The 16,143-nt window shown below is 40.7% G+C and overlaps 3 protein-coding genes across 4 annotated transcripts in view; 2 read left to right on the top strand and 1 right to left on the bottom strand.

Annotated features, from left to right (window-relative positions):
- LOC100120249 (prohormone-4) overlaps positions 1-9,740 on the top strand; it is a 37,054-nt gene extending 27,314 nt beyond the window's left edge. For both annotated transcript variants that reach the window (XM_008216441.3, XM_001603859.5), the window contains exons 3-4: positions 1,744-1,896; positions 2,514-9,740. In XM_008216441.3, the coding sequence (XP_008214663.1) occupies positions 1,744-1,896; positions 2,514-2,707 (347 nt within the window). In that variant the 3' untranslated portion in view covers positions 2,708-9,740. The remainder of the gene's footprint in view (positions 1-1,743; positions 1,897-2,513) is intronic.
- The window catches only part of LOC100286823 (separase), a 68,435-nt gene that overhangs the window by 40,029 nt on the left and 12,263 nt on the right, over positions 1-16,143 (bottom strand). The window lies entirely within an intron of this gene.
- Positions 10,077-15,814, top strand: LOC100120307 (indole-3-acetaldehyde oxidase). Its single transcript, XM_008216764.3, has 24 exons — positions 10,077-10,198; positions 10,290-10,369; positions 10,449-10,629; positions 10,723-10,854; positions 10,934-11,090; positions 11,156-11,360; positions 11,434-11,654; positions 11,717-11,819; positions 11,884-12,011; positions 12,075-12,197; positions 12,264-12,431; positions 12,500-12,778; positions 12,849-12,947; positions 13,035-13,251; positions 13,322-13,505; positions 13,588-13,967; positions 14,029-14,222; positions 14,283-14,441; positions 14,508-14,636; positions 14,728-14,858; positions 14,922-15,177; positions 15,264-15,360; positions 15,434-15,544; positions 15,632-15,814. The coding sequence occupies exons 1-24, from the start codon at positions 10,158-10,160 to the stop codon at positions 15,697-15,699; spliced, it is 3,843 nt and encodes a 1,280-aa protein (XP_008214986.2). The 5' UTR covers positions 10,077-10,157; the 3' UTR covers positions 15,700-15,814.

Raw genomic sequence — 16,143 nt, 5'->3', positions numbered from 1 at the left:
GGAGTATACCGTTACGTATGCAAGAGCTGTGTTATATATACCCTTTTCAAAGGGTAATTTCGGGGTAGGGAAAAATTGAATTTCGCGGGTGTTTCGGTGAATCGATGAGTGCAGTGGGTTTGTTCGATCTCGTCGATGGGCTAAGTACTTTCGTTGATTGAAAAGCTGTTTGAGAGAATTAAACAAACTAAATTGAAACCGGAGAACAACGAAAGACGCCAGGTGAAAGAAAAGCAGAGGAAGAAAGGCCGGAGGTGAGCGCACACGAAGAATAACAATGCTGGTCATGTAGCCGACTGAAAATCTGGCTGACTTTATAGCTCTCAGTAAGTTTCACTTAGCGCTGACTTGCTTTCTTTCGGATTTTTCAAATAATACGACGATGGCGAACGTCGTCTCTGTTCGCGGAATTTTCTACCTCTCTAAAGTCGCTCGGTCTCAAAGCAAATGTGAGCTTTAACGTCCATCAGCTGTTTTAATTGGATATAAAAAATATTGAATAATATACAATAAAATTTTTTTGCGGAGGGAAAAAACGATTATTTAAACTTGATTTTTCTGACACTTTTTTTTGCGGTCGCTCTTGAACTCCCCGTGTCTCTGGCCAGTGACGATAGGTGGCGCATAGGCGCTTTGCTGTTTCCCTCATGAGAATCTGCGCCGAAAATGCGTATATGGCTATATTCGTTGAGCCTATTGCTTGAGCCGCTCGTGCTATAACTGCGTCTAAGTATATAATATTATATAGAATATCTGTCGCAAATCGGAGTTAAGCTTCGTTCGGATAGTATGTTCGTGACTAAAGCCAAATTATACACTTCAATTTGAAATCGTCTATAGAAATTTCTGATAGAAATTTCCTTATCTCAATCCTGTTTCGCGATCGAAGCAGCTTTATTGGATACAAGCTACGGATTCAGCATAAACATCGCGAACGATAAAAGCCCAAAAAATACGTACAATCCGTCTTGTCATCGTTTCACATAGGTTACACCGAATCTGACACCAGCCTTTCTTCGCCGCAGGAGAAAAAAAAACGAGGGTATTTACGTTTCCAAGTAACGAGGCCCATATATCTCCGCGAAGATTCTCCACGCAATATACATTTTTAACACGAGAACAACACCCGCGATACGTGTACGCGCTGCGGCTTAAGCGTCATTATGCACGCGATGGAGCTTGCGAAGACATTGATCATATTTTTTATGCGAGACTTGTGAAATATTGGATGACGTATGTAGCACGTTCGGGTGAACAATACGCTGGAGCTTTTCCTTACAAACAGCTGAAGCTCAATTGGATGCGTTTTCATTAGTTGAGTGACACTTCACGCTCACGTGTATAATTTAACTTTTCCGAGGTGGGAAAGTTTCAAGTACTAATAAAAAGTTTGCTTAACTTTACCTTGGTAGCCGCTCGTATAACGTGCATGTCCTGCATGACGTCGCTTTTAATACCCGACCAATCATATGAAAGTTTAATCAATGTCTGTAAACTGCGCTTGATTGTGTTAACCAGATTTTTCAATTAAATACTAAACGTTCTAACCACAGAACTGGGTTCCTTCGGTAATTATTTTTTAATTGAATTAATTACTGAACTATTGGAAATTTTAAAGTTACAACTTTGAAAGAATTACCTCACAACGAAACCAAGTCAAATCCAGCCCCGATTATCTCACGATCTCCCATAGTCCATCTTGGAGCATCGAATCTGATACACGACCGTCTCCACTTGTTTCAGCTAAAAGACCACCTGTGGAGGAAACGGCGAGCTTCTTACAAGCTCTGCTGGCAAGTCATGGACCTAATTATCTCGAAAAGCTCTTTGGCAGCAAGGCGAGGGATGCCCTGGCGCCCCTCGGCGGAGTGAACAAAGTTGCGATTGCCCTGTCGGGTAAGTCTTTCTCTCTAAACCTTTTCGCTGAATTGGAATATTCATAATTCATCTTGCACCCTTTTTTCCCATTTGTACAGAAGGCCGTGTTTGGCGAGCCTCTTATGCACTTTGTGGAGCACTTTAACGCGCGACTAATTTCGGGATGGCTCCTCGGAGATTTCGACTTGTGACCGGTTTATTTTCAGCTCGGGAGACGGGAAAGTTTGCTCGGTTTCGCTGATAAATTTTTCTTCACCCGTGGCTCAAGTTTTAATTGCCATTTTCTAGATTTTAAGAGCGTTTACGCGGCTTGTCGCGTTGTTGCGTTGAAATGGCGATTCGTACTTTTATGAATTCGTATTTCTACGAAAGCGCGAAATGAATTTAATATAGTAGATTTTATTAAAATCCCGCGAACATCTATTATGCTCGGCAGAATGCTCTCTGTGTACTGAGCTTGTCAAACGGAATCGATTCACATTTTATATCAAGCACGATATTATAATCCGTATAATCTAGAATCATATGATATAAGCTTCGAATAAACCGGAATTCGACCCATCTAAATCATTAATAGCGAATACACGCGTCATCAGATTTGATAAAATGATCTTATCACAATGTTCTCTTTGAAGAATCGCAAACGATCGAGGACTTCGGTGCGGCGCTGCACCTCATGCGCTCGGACCTGGAGCATCTGCGCTCGGTCTTCATGGCGGTGGAGAACGGCGACCTCGGACTGCTCAAGTCCCTCGGCATCAAGGACTCGGAGCTGGGCGACGTCAAGTTCTTCCTGGAGAAGCTCGTCGATACCGGCTTCCTCGACTGAACGGATCGTCGACCGCTACGCGTCCTCCCAACGACGATTGCCGGTCACGACGTGTTCAGCAGCAGCAGCGCAGCTTCACCATGAAAGAACTGAACCAGCATCCCTTCCGCCGAGTTTTTGTACCCGCCATGCCTAACCGCACACTCAGCCGCTCTTCTCAGGTCGAGGGGTTATCCGTCGACTCTCGAGCGAAGGTCGGAGTGAGTTTTGATGTTTGAGGTTGATCGTCAGGGTTGACTTGGACACTCGTTTTTTCCATAGAATCAACGTAGACCTGTAGAACTAAAAGTCCTTAGTAGTATATTGATAAAAGATTATCACCTGAATTACGGCAAAAACATCGGATGGCTGATCCAAACGGTGTCACGTCAACCTCTAACGTCAACGCTCAACCTGCCCTTCGCTCCGGAGCCGAAGCTTCAAAACAGACACACATATCGCGACTAAAGTGAACAAACCACAAAATGAAAGTAAGAATGAGCAAGTGAGTGCGTGTGTTGAAGAAGCGTCAACATCAGCATTAGGGTGTGCTAAAGCGAGAACAGCGTTTCGATCGCGCTTGTAACGAATCACCTCGTTGTACTCTATGAGGTGATAATCTCGCAAAGCTTTGCGAAAATCCTCCTGGTTTCCCTTCAGATCAAAGCTAACACGCGGATAAATTCCGGAGCGAAATCCCCCAGTAAATTTCAGCCGACATCCGCAATCCCTCGAGGGTGACGAAACGCTGCATAGAGGACGAAATAACGAGCTTCCGCCGGAAAACGTCGGAGTAGGTATACTACAGCCCACAATCCACCTACACACACAAGTCCAGAGTACATATTATATGCAATTCATTGTGATGTTGTAAAACGTTGCAAGCGTGACGCGAGACAAATGCACGACGAGATGGCCGGTTGTATATGTGGGTATATACCTATATGCACATTGAAGACCTGCGTCATCATCGTTCAGAAGCGTATAGCGGTTTGACGATAACGGCTCAGTTTTGAGCAATCGCCATTGTGATTAATAGCCGAGATCGACACCCTTAAGTATCACGCGCAAGAAAGTAATCGAAAACATATCAACGTGTGCTAGTTTACTACTATGATACCGGATTTTAATATTATATGAATATGTAAACCCTCTCATCGGTTTTTCTCGACAAACACCCACCCCCAAGTTTATTGATAAAACAAAGCAAATAACATTCACTCTATGTATCCGAGCGAGCATTTTTAGACAAAGTGTATTAACACGATTGGGGGACAAAGCAGACTTTAAGAATTTTAGATAAAAAACAGAGAAAGAGAAAAGCAAAGTATATTATTATATACATATACGAGATAAAAAGGAAAACAAAACATATATTATAAATGAAATAGATATATATATATATATTATTATTATTACATTATATATATAATTATATATTATACATATCCAGAGAATTTTAAAGGGATGGGGATTGAAGAAGTAGATTGAGGACGAGGCTCGATTAGGTCGGTTCGCGTTGACGTCATGACGCAATGTGGAGATGAGAGCAGACGCGCAGGAAAGGCATATATCGAGAGCTGAGAAGCGCGCGACGCGACGACGATGTATTAGACGCTTCCGACTATGTTTGATAAAGGCTTTTGCGTTACTCCTTCGACACTTCTCTTCCCGGCAGAGCAAACACACGGACGATATGCTTCTTATTCTTTTGGTCATTGAGATCTTTTTATAACGTCGTTTTACAAACCTTGGGAGCTTGTTTGTGACGCGCAAATATTTTATCGCACCGAGCGCGTATAATATGGGATGTGGATGATTTTTGATATGACGACAAATTTTTCTCCGGCTATATGCACGGATTATATTTTTTGTAAGCTTTTTCCAAATGTATTTTTTAGAAAAAAAAACCAGCTGGTATTGATAATATGCTTCCCACGTAGTGATGTTCTTGATGATAGTTTGGGAATATAGGGTCGCTGTTCTCGATTCCCTTGGATCTGAATTTTCGATGTTTTCGGTGGAATATTTCATGTTTGACCAGTCTGTTTGATTTGGGATCCCAAGTACTTTTCTTCTTCAGTGAGTTTGATTACAATTGTTGGACAAAAATATTGGATAATCAAATTTAGGTTTATTCAATTTTACAGTACGTCAGGTTCAAAGGAATCGAGAACAGCAGATTACCCCATCACAAGCTTCAAAATCTAACAATCTCTCGACAATCACTAGACCCAAAATGACCCTTACCAGCTTAATTATCGCTGAATCCGACAATCCTACTTGCTCTTCCTGCTGAAATCGTCAAATTATTAAAACCCGTAAGCTGATAAGACACTCCTTGACTATATTTAACAAATTAGGCGATTCAAACTAATTCAAGATATGCTCGCAGCCGGTTAAAAGATCTGAATTTAGGTGTTCTTAATTATAATCCCGGACTATCTCTTTACATATCAATTATATCTGGATCTAATACAGCAGGTGTTCAATTTCATTAAAAAAAAAATTATCAGTTTTCAAAACATTTGAATTCAAAAACACCAAATAATCGTCGAAGTCACAACAACGTGCTCTCGCGTTTGCCAATGAGACGAGAGATAGAAACGGAGAATCGACGAGGACAACCGATCCAACCACGAAGACATATCATAAAGTATACTATATAAGGAAAAGAAAGTAAAAATTTTAAAGTATAAAAAAAAAAGATTACTATCATTGCTTACAGCGCGAACGCAGAGCCGATAGATATACAAGAAAAGTGTTTTATCATAATTACACTAGTAATGAGGGCAAGAGTAAAAAAAACACATTTTAAGGAGCGCAATTATCGCAGTAGTATATATCTGAGAATAAGATTTAAAGCGTCTTTTTTCTCCTTTACCTTCGTTAGTCGCTTGTAACAAGGCAACAATATGCGAGAATAATAAACGGGCAAAGTGCAGCCGCGCGCGATCTTTTCTTCCTTTATTTTTCGTCCGCGATAACGCTCTGATGAGATTGAATCGATATTAACGAGCGGAGCATAATAACCGAATCGAGGCAGACACTCGACAAAACTGTTTGTAGTACACACTTATTGAATTTCGAACGGTCATGAAAGTATCGCAATCGCACTGAACATATCGTAATTATTAAGCATATATAGCTATCAAAGTTACAAATACAGACATATCAATGCAAAGTAATTATACAGCGATTATGTATTATTATACACACACAATTACAATTATTAGTATATAACGTATACAACAGTTGTACTTATATATAGATATTATTCATATACTATATTGTGGAGATTTTATGGGCAGTATCGCGGGATGTTCCGCGAGAGGTTCGCGTCATTCGACGGAAAGATTCGATATGCTTTTCTTTCCATTCACAACTATCGTTTGAAATACGTTGCGATTATCCATATCATTGGGTACTTTGTTTTCACAATTTTCGATAATTTCGAAACAATACATCCTCTGCACTGGGCACAATCGACTTAAATCAGCTCTGATAGCTGTAGTCGGTGCCGCAGAGTCGATAGTTTCCTGCCTTAAAAAATAATCGAGGTATTTGATGATGAAGGAATCTCGATAATACGTTATGATTGATGTTAGGGAATGATTTATTCAGCTTTGAGTATCAGATGCTGTCCCCAACCCATCCTTTCGTGCAGTTTTCGTTTGGTTTCTAGACAGCCGATGAAGCATTAGAATTTAATCTTTTCAAAGAAACAATGCATTATTTTTTTTAATTTCTATTTTTGGTTAGATATCTGAAACGGACATCTGTCAAGAAACCGGTATTTACGTGCAGTTTTCAACCGGTTTCCGCAGGTTGTCGTCAGTCACATGATTAGTTATGAACGAAATCTGATAAAAAGTAAAAAAAAAGTTAAAATGTGATCGTTTCGGAAAATTTCGGTTAACCGAGTAGCTGGCCAGGAACTAGCATTTCGTGCAGTTTTCGACTAGTTTCTAGCCAGTTTACCAGTGACTCAAGCATTCGTTCGATTCGCTCCTAATTTCACTCGTTACCGGGATTCCTTCGTCGATCAACAGCTCGAATATTCGTCGAACCTCTTTTCAAAGAAACAAGGTGACTCGGCAGGAATTCGTCCTCGCAAATCTTGGTTAGAAACTAATCTTTTAGTGCAGTTTTCGACTAGTTTTTATCCAACAACGCGAGCTCGATTTGCTACCGATGCTACCGATCCTTGTCACCTGATTCACCCTTACGAACCGATAATTTCCACCTTAAAGCAATGCGTTACATAAAAGTACGTGTCGAGTGACCTCAGAAGGTCAAACTCGCGGAAGCCTCGATGCCGTCCCGCTTATAAGCATATCCTTAGAAACTAATGAAAGTAAACAATATTTTGCTATATCGAAGAGAGTGAAACCCCCTGGTGTCCGACCTCATCGATCTCCCGTCAGCCCACAGCGGCAACCAAAAGTCCGACGCCGGAAACTGCTCGAAAACGTCGTGCTCACAAAAAAAAATAATTTTAAACCTCGAACAAAACCAGCACCACTACGTGTCTCTCCATTAATTTTTCGATCTCTCTGTGTCGATATAGTCCACACTCTAGCTGTTGTTATTATTACACGTCCTAAAAATAAAAAAAAAAATCGAGCCAAGTTTTGCAGACCACACGGTGGATCGTGCACTTGCAGGACGACGTCCTTCGCTCGGCCGACACGTTTCGCGCTTCAACGGCGTTCGCGGTGCAAATATTCTAGGGCCTGTGCCGTCAAAGCTCCGCTTTGAGCTTGGCGATCGTGTGTACACTCCTACCGCGTGTTTGAGACGTACAGAAGCACGAGGTTGTGCTGATGACTCTGCCTGTCCAGCTCTGGTCACATTACGTATCAATATTGTATTATCGATGTAATGCGTGTAATGTAGTGGGTAGAAACACCAAAATGGTGTTTACGTGTAATATCGATGTCGTAGAGGTAGAAAAGTAAATTTCGAATACATTAATAAGTACATGAATAACATATAAGACATTTCATTCCAAAATTTTTTCAAATTTTTCGTTTGCTTATGATTCCAGAAGACGAATATACGATATTATAATAAGAGAGCGTCGCTTGACCGAATACTAATAATAATAGAACTATATATAACCAATCGTAGTCGAAAAGTACTCGCTATATCAGAGTACGAGTAGTGAAGCATTCCAAAAATGAAAAAAATCGAAAAATACATTAAAAAATAACAAAAACAGAACAATCACCGTAACTGTCGATCAGGCAAAGCCACGACTGAATAGAATAAATCGTCGTCAACCCAACATCCAAAATCAAGCTCTATCCCACTGAGACAAAAACAAACTAAACCTAGCTCGTAAGAAGCAGCAATGCTTATATCTAATCCTCGATGTTTCAAATAAGTGTATTCTATAATCAAGACCAGTCGCTGAGACAGAGCAATAGTCGAGCAAGTCACCCCTACGTGCCCCGACAAGCTCGGCCCGGAAGCCAGAACGACCCCCATTCGCGAGGGAGATAGCCCCGATGAGGTCGGAAGCCGATCGCCACACCAGGGCAGAGATGAAAGCGCGCACCCGACGTCCGTCCGCCGACACAAGCTCTTTCCTCCCACGTCGACTACCGTCGATGAGCTCTGAGTTCCCATGTCCGACCGGTGTCCAACCGTTGCATCCGGGTCACTTCTAAGCCGACATAAAAGTGCGCAATGTCTCATTACGCTCATGGGGAACGTCGCTCCTTTCAAGCGCCCCTCATGCATCGGCTCGAGAACCGCGAAAGTGGCATCGCGGCCCACACTCCCCACCTGCGAACTCACCGCATCATCGACCGGTTATGTCCGACCACGGGATATCACGTGGAACCGCTTCTCGGCACATACCGACGGAGCTAGAAGGATGTGTCCTCGACCACGAGCACATCCCGCTGACATACTCACGGCGATTGGACTCTTCCTCCGCGCGAAATGCGAGAGAGGTGGTATCGATCGTCGTCTACTACAACGCCGAGGGTATTATACGAATTTAGCTCTCTCGATGCATCGTTAACGCCGCGGAGGTACGTGTCAGAGTCGAATCGCCGTCGAGGATCGTCGCGTCGGAAGTTATGCGCGAGGAGGTTTTTTCGGGTTTATCGACAGACATATCACTAGGTTTATATCGACGTGTAACGCTATGGTTATCTTTATAGAGGAGAGTTTGTTGTAGGAGGGAAATTTTGAGACCTTTTTGAGGGCTTTCGAGAGCACACTTTTAGACGTAGACGTTCTTGGTGTTTCGGATGAAATGGGAAGCATCGCAGAAGTCGTCGCTTTGAGAACGGGTCGTTCGGAGATGCATGAATTTGAATTGAAGGTTTTCAAGGCCGGCTGTAAACCAGATTTTCGTGCAGTTTTCGCTCGGTCTGCAGTCAGCCTTTAATCACGGAGAATTTTCCATCGCAAAGTCCTTTGTTGGGGAGACGACCCAAAGGTATACACGACGGGTTAACTCAAGAGCGCGACGTCTCGAAAATTCTGCAGCGAGTGCCTGCTTTTTGTGCTTTAGTACATATATATGACACAAGTGATATACACGAGTTTTAGTACACAGATCACTGATTATATTGTATAATGTTTACAGTTTAAACGTGAAAATATGTAGCAACACCAAAAGTAGACGAATTTGCGTTACAGAGACGATTTCGTTTCTCCTTATTGTCGAGTATACATGAATTGTGCACCAGTACAGAGTTCGAGAGAATTATATAGATATATTACATGCGATTCTATATATATTGATACATCTAAACAAAAGTCAGTAATAAAGTATAATGCCGTTTCAAGTGAAAAATCTCTATGTGTGATAACTGTGTACATATCATTCGCAACTAAGATTGATGATATTAATTAATAAGCGACTCGTAGCGCATAAGAGGTATTTATTTAAGGAAACTGAAATCCCCATCCAATGATCCCCTTATATGTGTGTCTGTATCGCGTGAATTATACACGCACGAGGACCGAGTGTGCGGCCGTGAGTGTATAATGCAGAGATAATAAATTATATTAACTATTAAGTCAAACACTAGATTGTGAGTTCGCTGTTTATTTATTCAACCTTTCTTTCTTCAAAACTTCCTTTCGGTTTATATACACTGTTAAGGATTTTCGGAGGTCAAGATATCGTCTGAATATGAGGAAGCTAAATGCCAAAGCCTTTGCAGCCGTTATTGTATTGAGCTGCGCATTGACTTTTCAGAACAGGTTATTTGTGCAACTTAAATGGAATAATATGTATAGTAACCTGTTCACTTAATTTTTCTAAAGAGCGTCATACATATTTAACACAAGAGGAAAACTTTCAAATGATATCTTTAATCGCCTTCTTGAAAGATTAGAATACATTGTTGGTGCTATTATACTTATGACATTTTAAAATATTTTAACGAGTGAAGTTTTGCACCTGTTACAATAAGTTAGTTTCAATTTTGTACATTCTTTTTATATGTTTCTTTTTGCGATGGGTCAAGGTAACAGTCACGAATCGTAAGTATTACTTCATTTTAATTCGTCGAATAGATACATCAAGAGTTATTATCCAGAAAATCATTTGTATTATTTAATTTTAAAAATGCAGAACAAATCATTCTGATCTAATTGAACCGATAGATGAGGAATCGGCGATTCAATTCACAATAAACAAAATCAAATACTCTGGTGAGATTTGCAAATTACGAACATTTTTAAATCACATTTGAAACCTTATTGACGTCTCGGTTGATTTATTTCGTTACAGTTCCCAAATGTATCCGTCCACAAACAACATTAAACTATTTTATCAGAAATTTTGCAAAATTAAAGGGAACCAAGTACATGTGTCTGGAAGGCGGATGTGGCGTATGCATAGTTGCAGTCAAAATAAAAGACGAAATATTGGCTGTAAATTCTTGTCTTGTTCCAATATTTTTGTGCAACGGGTATTTAATATATTATTATTAACACTCATATATTACTCAAATTCATTTTCAAAATAACGTACAGCGAAACCCTTTTATTACAATGTTCACCAGCTGGGACATAATAACGATAGAGGGTATAGGAGGAAAACTGGCAGACTACAATCTACTTCAAAAAACTTTAGCCGATATGAATGGATCTCAGTGCGGTTTTTGCTCACCTGCGATGGTTATGAATATGTACAGGTAACGCTTTTTTATAGCTCTAAATTTGGAGCTCTAGGATCTAGGGAATTCACGTGGAGTTTCTCATTTATTTCGATAGTTTGATCGCGAGGAAACGAACGAGTGCAAACGATATAGAAAACTCCTTCGGGAGCAATATATGTCGTTGTACAGGCTACAGATCAATCCTAGATGCTTTTCAGTTATTCTCCACCAACACTGCATCAGGCACGTCTGCAAGTGTTCGTGACATCGAGGTAACTATGCGAAAATGCATTATTTTGCTCTTGTTACAAGTTTGCATTTATTCATTGTACTCCAGGATGCTCACAAATCGGTACTGTGCTTGAAAAATTGCGCTTCGTGCAATGACTTTGAGATGATCGGCGTTGTCGGTCCAAAACCGATCTATCTTAAGCTCAAGGACGCTGACTTTTTTAAAGTGTTCACCATCGGTCAGATTTTCGAAATCTTCAATAAATGCCCAAATGCTTCGTACATCCTTAATGGTGGAAACACTGGGAATGGTAACACTCATAAAACCATTATAAGTTTCGAGGAAAAACAATAATTCGTTAAGTTTTGTTAATTCATTGATAGGTGTATACAGAATTTCCAAGAAAGACCTATACCTGGACATAAACGACATAACCGAGCTGCAAAACATTAGTAAATCTGCTGACAAATTAAGCGTATGCTCCGCTGTCAGCCTGGAAAATATGAGAGCTTGCTGTCAGAAGTATTCAAAGGACGATGGCTTTGAATACCTCAATCAGTTGGCTTACCACATAAATTTGATCGGTCACCTGGCAATGAGAAACGTAATTACACCCCATTTTTGCCCTTTTCTGTACAACGATCATTTACTCGTTGGTATTTTCAGATCGGAACGATAGCTGGAAATTTGATGCTAAAGCACCAGCATCCTGAATTCCAATCTGACCTATTTCTGATACTGGAAACCGCTGGAGCGGAATTACACATTTGTATGTGACTGTTTGAGTTAGTTCGTAAATTATTTTCGCAAAATAATCTGGTTTTGCTTCTTAGTGGAATCCGAGGGATCAAAAATCAGTTCAACCTTTCTTGATTTCATGGAAATAGATATGAGACATAAATTGATATACAGCGTTGTACTTCCGCGATTGGAATACAATTACGTTTACAAAACTTACAAGGTATATTCTTACGACGAGAAAATCAAGTTTCTTTTTGCGACGATGTTTAATTTGTTTCTTTAGATAATGCCAAGAGCACAAAATGCCCACGCGATTGTTAATGCTGGATTCCTGTTTCGACTTGATGATAAAACTCAAGTTCTAGAGCAACCGAATATTATTTTTGGAGGAATTAGCGCCAAATTCGTGAGTTTTTAAGCTAGTGTACCATTTCTAAAAAGGAGCTCTAATTTACCTTATTTAATCTTTCAGTTTCACGCTTCCGAAACTGAGAAATACCTCAAGGGCAAAGTCCTCTTGGACTCAAATACACTAAAAAATGCTTTGAGTACCTTAGGCAATGAACTAAAACCAGACTTGATCCTCCCAGAAGCATCTCCGGAATATCGAAAGAAATTAGCCCAAGCTCTATTCTACAAGGTATTCAATAATTGCGCTCTTCCAGTGATCAATAAAACCTTATAAATGACCATCGCATGTACTTTCAGTTCATTCTTAGTCTGAAACCGAATAAAATCGACGCACGACTTCGTAGCGGAGGTACTATGCTCGAACGCCCCATATCTTCCGGAAAAACTGACTACAATGTTGACAAGAATCTGTGGCCGGTAAACAAACCGGTTACCAAAATCGAGGCATATTACCAAACTTCCGGAGAGGCCGAGTATATCGATGATATCTCTCACAGAGATGACGAAGTATTCTGTGCTTTTGTGCTAGCACCTGAGACAGGGCCTATAGATTCGATCGACGCCAGTGAGGCATTGGTAAGACACTCGAATAGTGGATGAATATTGTTTGAGTAAGAGGGCCGATTATCAGAATTTATCAATTTAGGGCATGGACGGTGTGGTGGCATTCTACTCTGCTAAAGACGTGCCGGGAAAAAATGTCTTCGTGGATCAAACAGCGTTAATCACTTATACCGATGAACTGGTACATATTTTTATTTATTCTATACACTTGAATGAATTCTATGCATAAATCCCTGTACATAAAAAAGAAATTTATCGTCCTGCATAGCTGTTCGCCGAAAAGGAAGTTCAGTACGCGGGACAGCCCTACGGAATGATAGTCGCCAGCGACCGATACGCGGCTTACGAGGCCGTGAAAAAGGTGAAGCTAATTTACGAAAATGGCCCTCGTAAAAGGCCTTTGTTAACAGTGGAGGAGGTATTTGCCAGCAACGACAAGAGCAGGATCTATGAAATTACACACCAAGATGCAACTAAACCTGCCGGTACGTATATAGATGTTCTACTAGTTTGTGACTATGAATTTGACGACAATTTAATACCGACGGTGTCTAGGAAAAAATGTGAAGAATACGATTAAGGGGACGTTGGTATCCGGAAGTCAGTATCATTTCACAATGGAGCCGCACGTCTGCTTTTGCATACCACTAGAAGACGAACTGAATATGTTTGCATCGACGCAGTTTGTCACTTTTACTCTTCGTAACGTGTCGGCTTGCTTGGGGATACCGGAAAACAAGTAACGATGTCTTCTGCAATAATGTTAAAATGGATCTCAAAAAATTTGGTTTTACTTTATTAAAATGACTTTATATAATTAGAATCAACATTAAAGTACGACGTGTCGGTGGTGCCTACGGCGTAAGACTGACCAGATCATCTCTAGTGGCCTGCGCCTGTGCCATGGCCGCTCAGAAACTCCAACGACCAGCTCGCATGTACATGACTATCGAAGACATGATGCAGGCCGTGGGTAAACGCATCCCGACTTACAGCGAGTATGAGGTGGGCATTGACGACGTCGGCAAGATCCAGTACCTCAATTGGAACTACTGGGCTAACAAAGGCATCTCTATGAACGACACAGTACCTAGCTTCGCTATCGAAATGTTTAAAAATATTTACGACACATCGACCTGGAGTTGGACTTATAATAATGTCATCACCGATTTGCCTTGTGGCACTTGGTGTCGATCGCCTGGTATGTATGGCGCAATGGATTTTCGACCGATCAGTTAAACCATTTTTTTCGATGATTCAAGGGTCGGCCGAAGGACTGGCCATAATTGGTGACGTCATGGAGCAAATCGCAAGGGCGACACATCAAGATCCCTTTGATGTGGTTCTCCAGAATGTGTCTGACGATGATAGGGAAAGAGTCACTTCGATGATAGACCAGATTAAAAAGACTTCCGAATATGAAGATCGGCGAAAAGCTGCCGATCTTTTCAATAAGGTATATGTGATTTTTGTTTTGGCGAATTCGGCTTTGATTAACTATAATCTATATCTACAGGAAAATAGATGGAAGAAACGGGGTGTGGGTACTAGTGTGATGAAGTTCCACGTAGGGTTCGGTCAAGGCTTTCATGCTCTGGTTTCGGTCTACAGCATAGACGGTACTGTTTCTATAACTCACGGAGGCATCGAGATGGGCCAAGGAATAAACACTAAGGTAAAAAATTGACTTTATTTTGAAGGGGAAAGCAATAAACGAAGATCCATTATGTTTAAAATAAAGGTGGCCCAAGTAGCAGCATATACTCTGGGAATAGACATGGACATGATAAGAGTCAAGCCAACTAACAACTTGACAGCGCCAAATGACGGAGCCAGTGGTGCTAGTATAACCAGTGACTGCTGCGCTAGCGTAAGTGTATAGAAGTTATATGTTATAAAATGACGTGGTTATTCATAACAAGGTCTTAGATAAGTAGTGTAATGTCCTATATATATAAAAGGCTACCAAAGCGGCGTGCGAAGAACTTTTAAAGAGGCTAAAACCTGTCAAAGACATTCTACCTAACGCCACCTGGAAGGATATCACAAACATGGCTGCGACACTAAACATCGACCTATGCGCGAGCCACAAGTAAAAGATTTTTGTACATGAATTCGAAAATCTATACGATTAAACATAATATTTACAAATCAGGTACAACATATTAGAAGACTTGCCAAAGAACTACGCAGTCTACGGTGTGACCGTAGCAGAGGTGGAACTAGACATTCTGACAGGACAGCACATCGTACGCCGAGTTGACCTTCTCGAGGACACAGGTACCAGCTTGAACCCAGAAATAGACGCGGGGCAAATACAGGGCGCGTTCGTGATGGGGATGGGTATGTGGACGACGGAGCATCTGATTTATGATCCAAGTACCGGCGCACTGGCCAACCATAGAACTTGGGTGAATAAAATGTGGCTTATTATGTAAATATACGAAGATATGCTCTATTAATTGCATTAATTGTTGCACCTTTTGTAATGTCTTAGAATTACAAGCCACCTACGGCTCTTGACATACCAGTGGACTTTCGAGTGAGCTTTTTACGAAACGCGCCTAATCCGGTTGGGATACTTGGATCGAAAAGTAAAGATTTTTATTTGCGAATATTTTGGTATGAAATATAGTTAGCATAAATCCATAATGATTGAATTTTCAGCCACTGGCGAACCCGCTCTCTGCATGAGTTGCGCAATTCCAGTAGCCATACGATACGCACTTGACTCTGCCAGGGCAGACGCTGGTAACACCGAAGTTTGGTATAATCTGGGTATGTAGTGCGCAGAAGTCAGCTTTCTGCATTTTTGATCGAAGCACATTTCGTCGTTTTGACTTCATGTTTTAAATCTCTTTTCAGATGGGCCCCTTACGGTAGAGAAAATAATGTTGTCCAGCTTGACTGAACCTGAGCAAATGGATTTATGAATAAAAGGTGTATTTTATTCTTTGAATTCGCATTATTGATTATATTGAAAAATGTAGCTATGTAGAGGGTGTAACTGTAAAAATGGTGAAAATAAATTTGCATTTATTCAAGCTATTTTATCCGATTCTCACTGACGTTATTCTATAGTAATCCAATTACAAATAAAAAAACAGTGATAAAGAATTCTTTTTTTTTACATTCAACTGCGCATTTCGGGTTTTTTTTTCTAAAAGTGACGCTGCATTCTCATTATTTTTGCAAATAACCGCCATAAAAATTTAACGTATGTATAAGAGTCTAACGGGCTACCTCTTGCCATCTTATCTCGGCATTAGAATGCATTGTTATGCAGAACGTTCCGCAAGACGGGTAGAATTTGAAAACATCTCATTTCTTGGCTCACGAGTAAGCAAATATTACAGCCAACATAGTAAGCTTTGTTT

Source organism: Nasonia vitripennis, chromosome 4 (genome assembly GCF_009193385.2).
Source record: "Nasonia vitripennis strain AsymCx chromosome 4, Nvit_psr_1.1, whole genome shotgun sequence".
Taxonomy (NCBI): domain Eukaryota; kingdom Metazoa; phylum Arthropoda; class Insecta; order Hymenoptera; family Pteromalidae; genus Nasonia; species Nasonia vitripennis.
The sequence above is the reverse complement of the archived record's forward strand: the minus strand, read 5'-3'. Positions and strand labels throughout refer to the sequence as shown.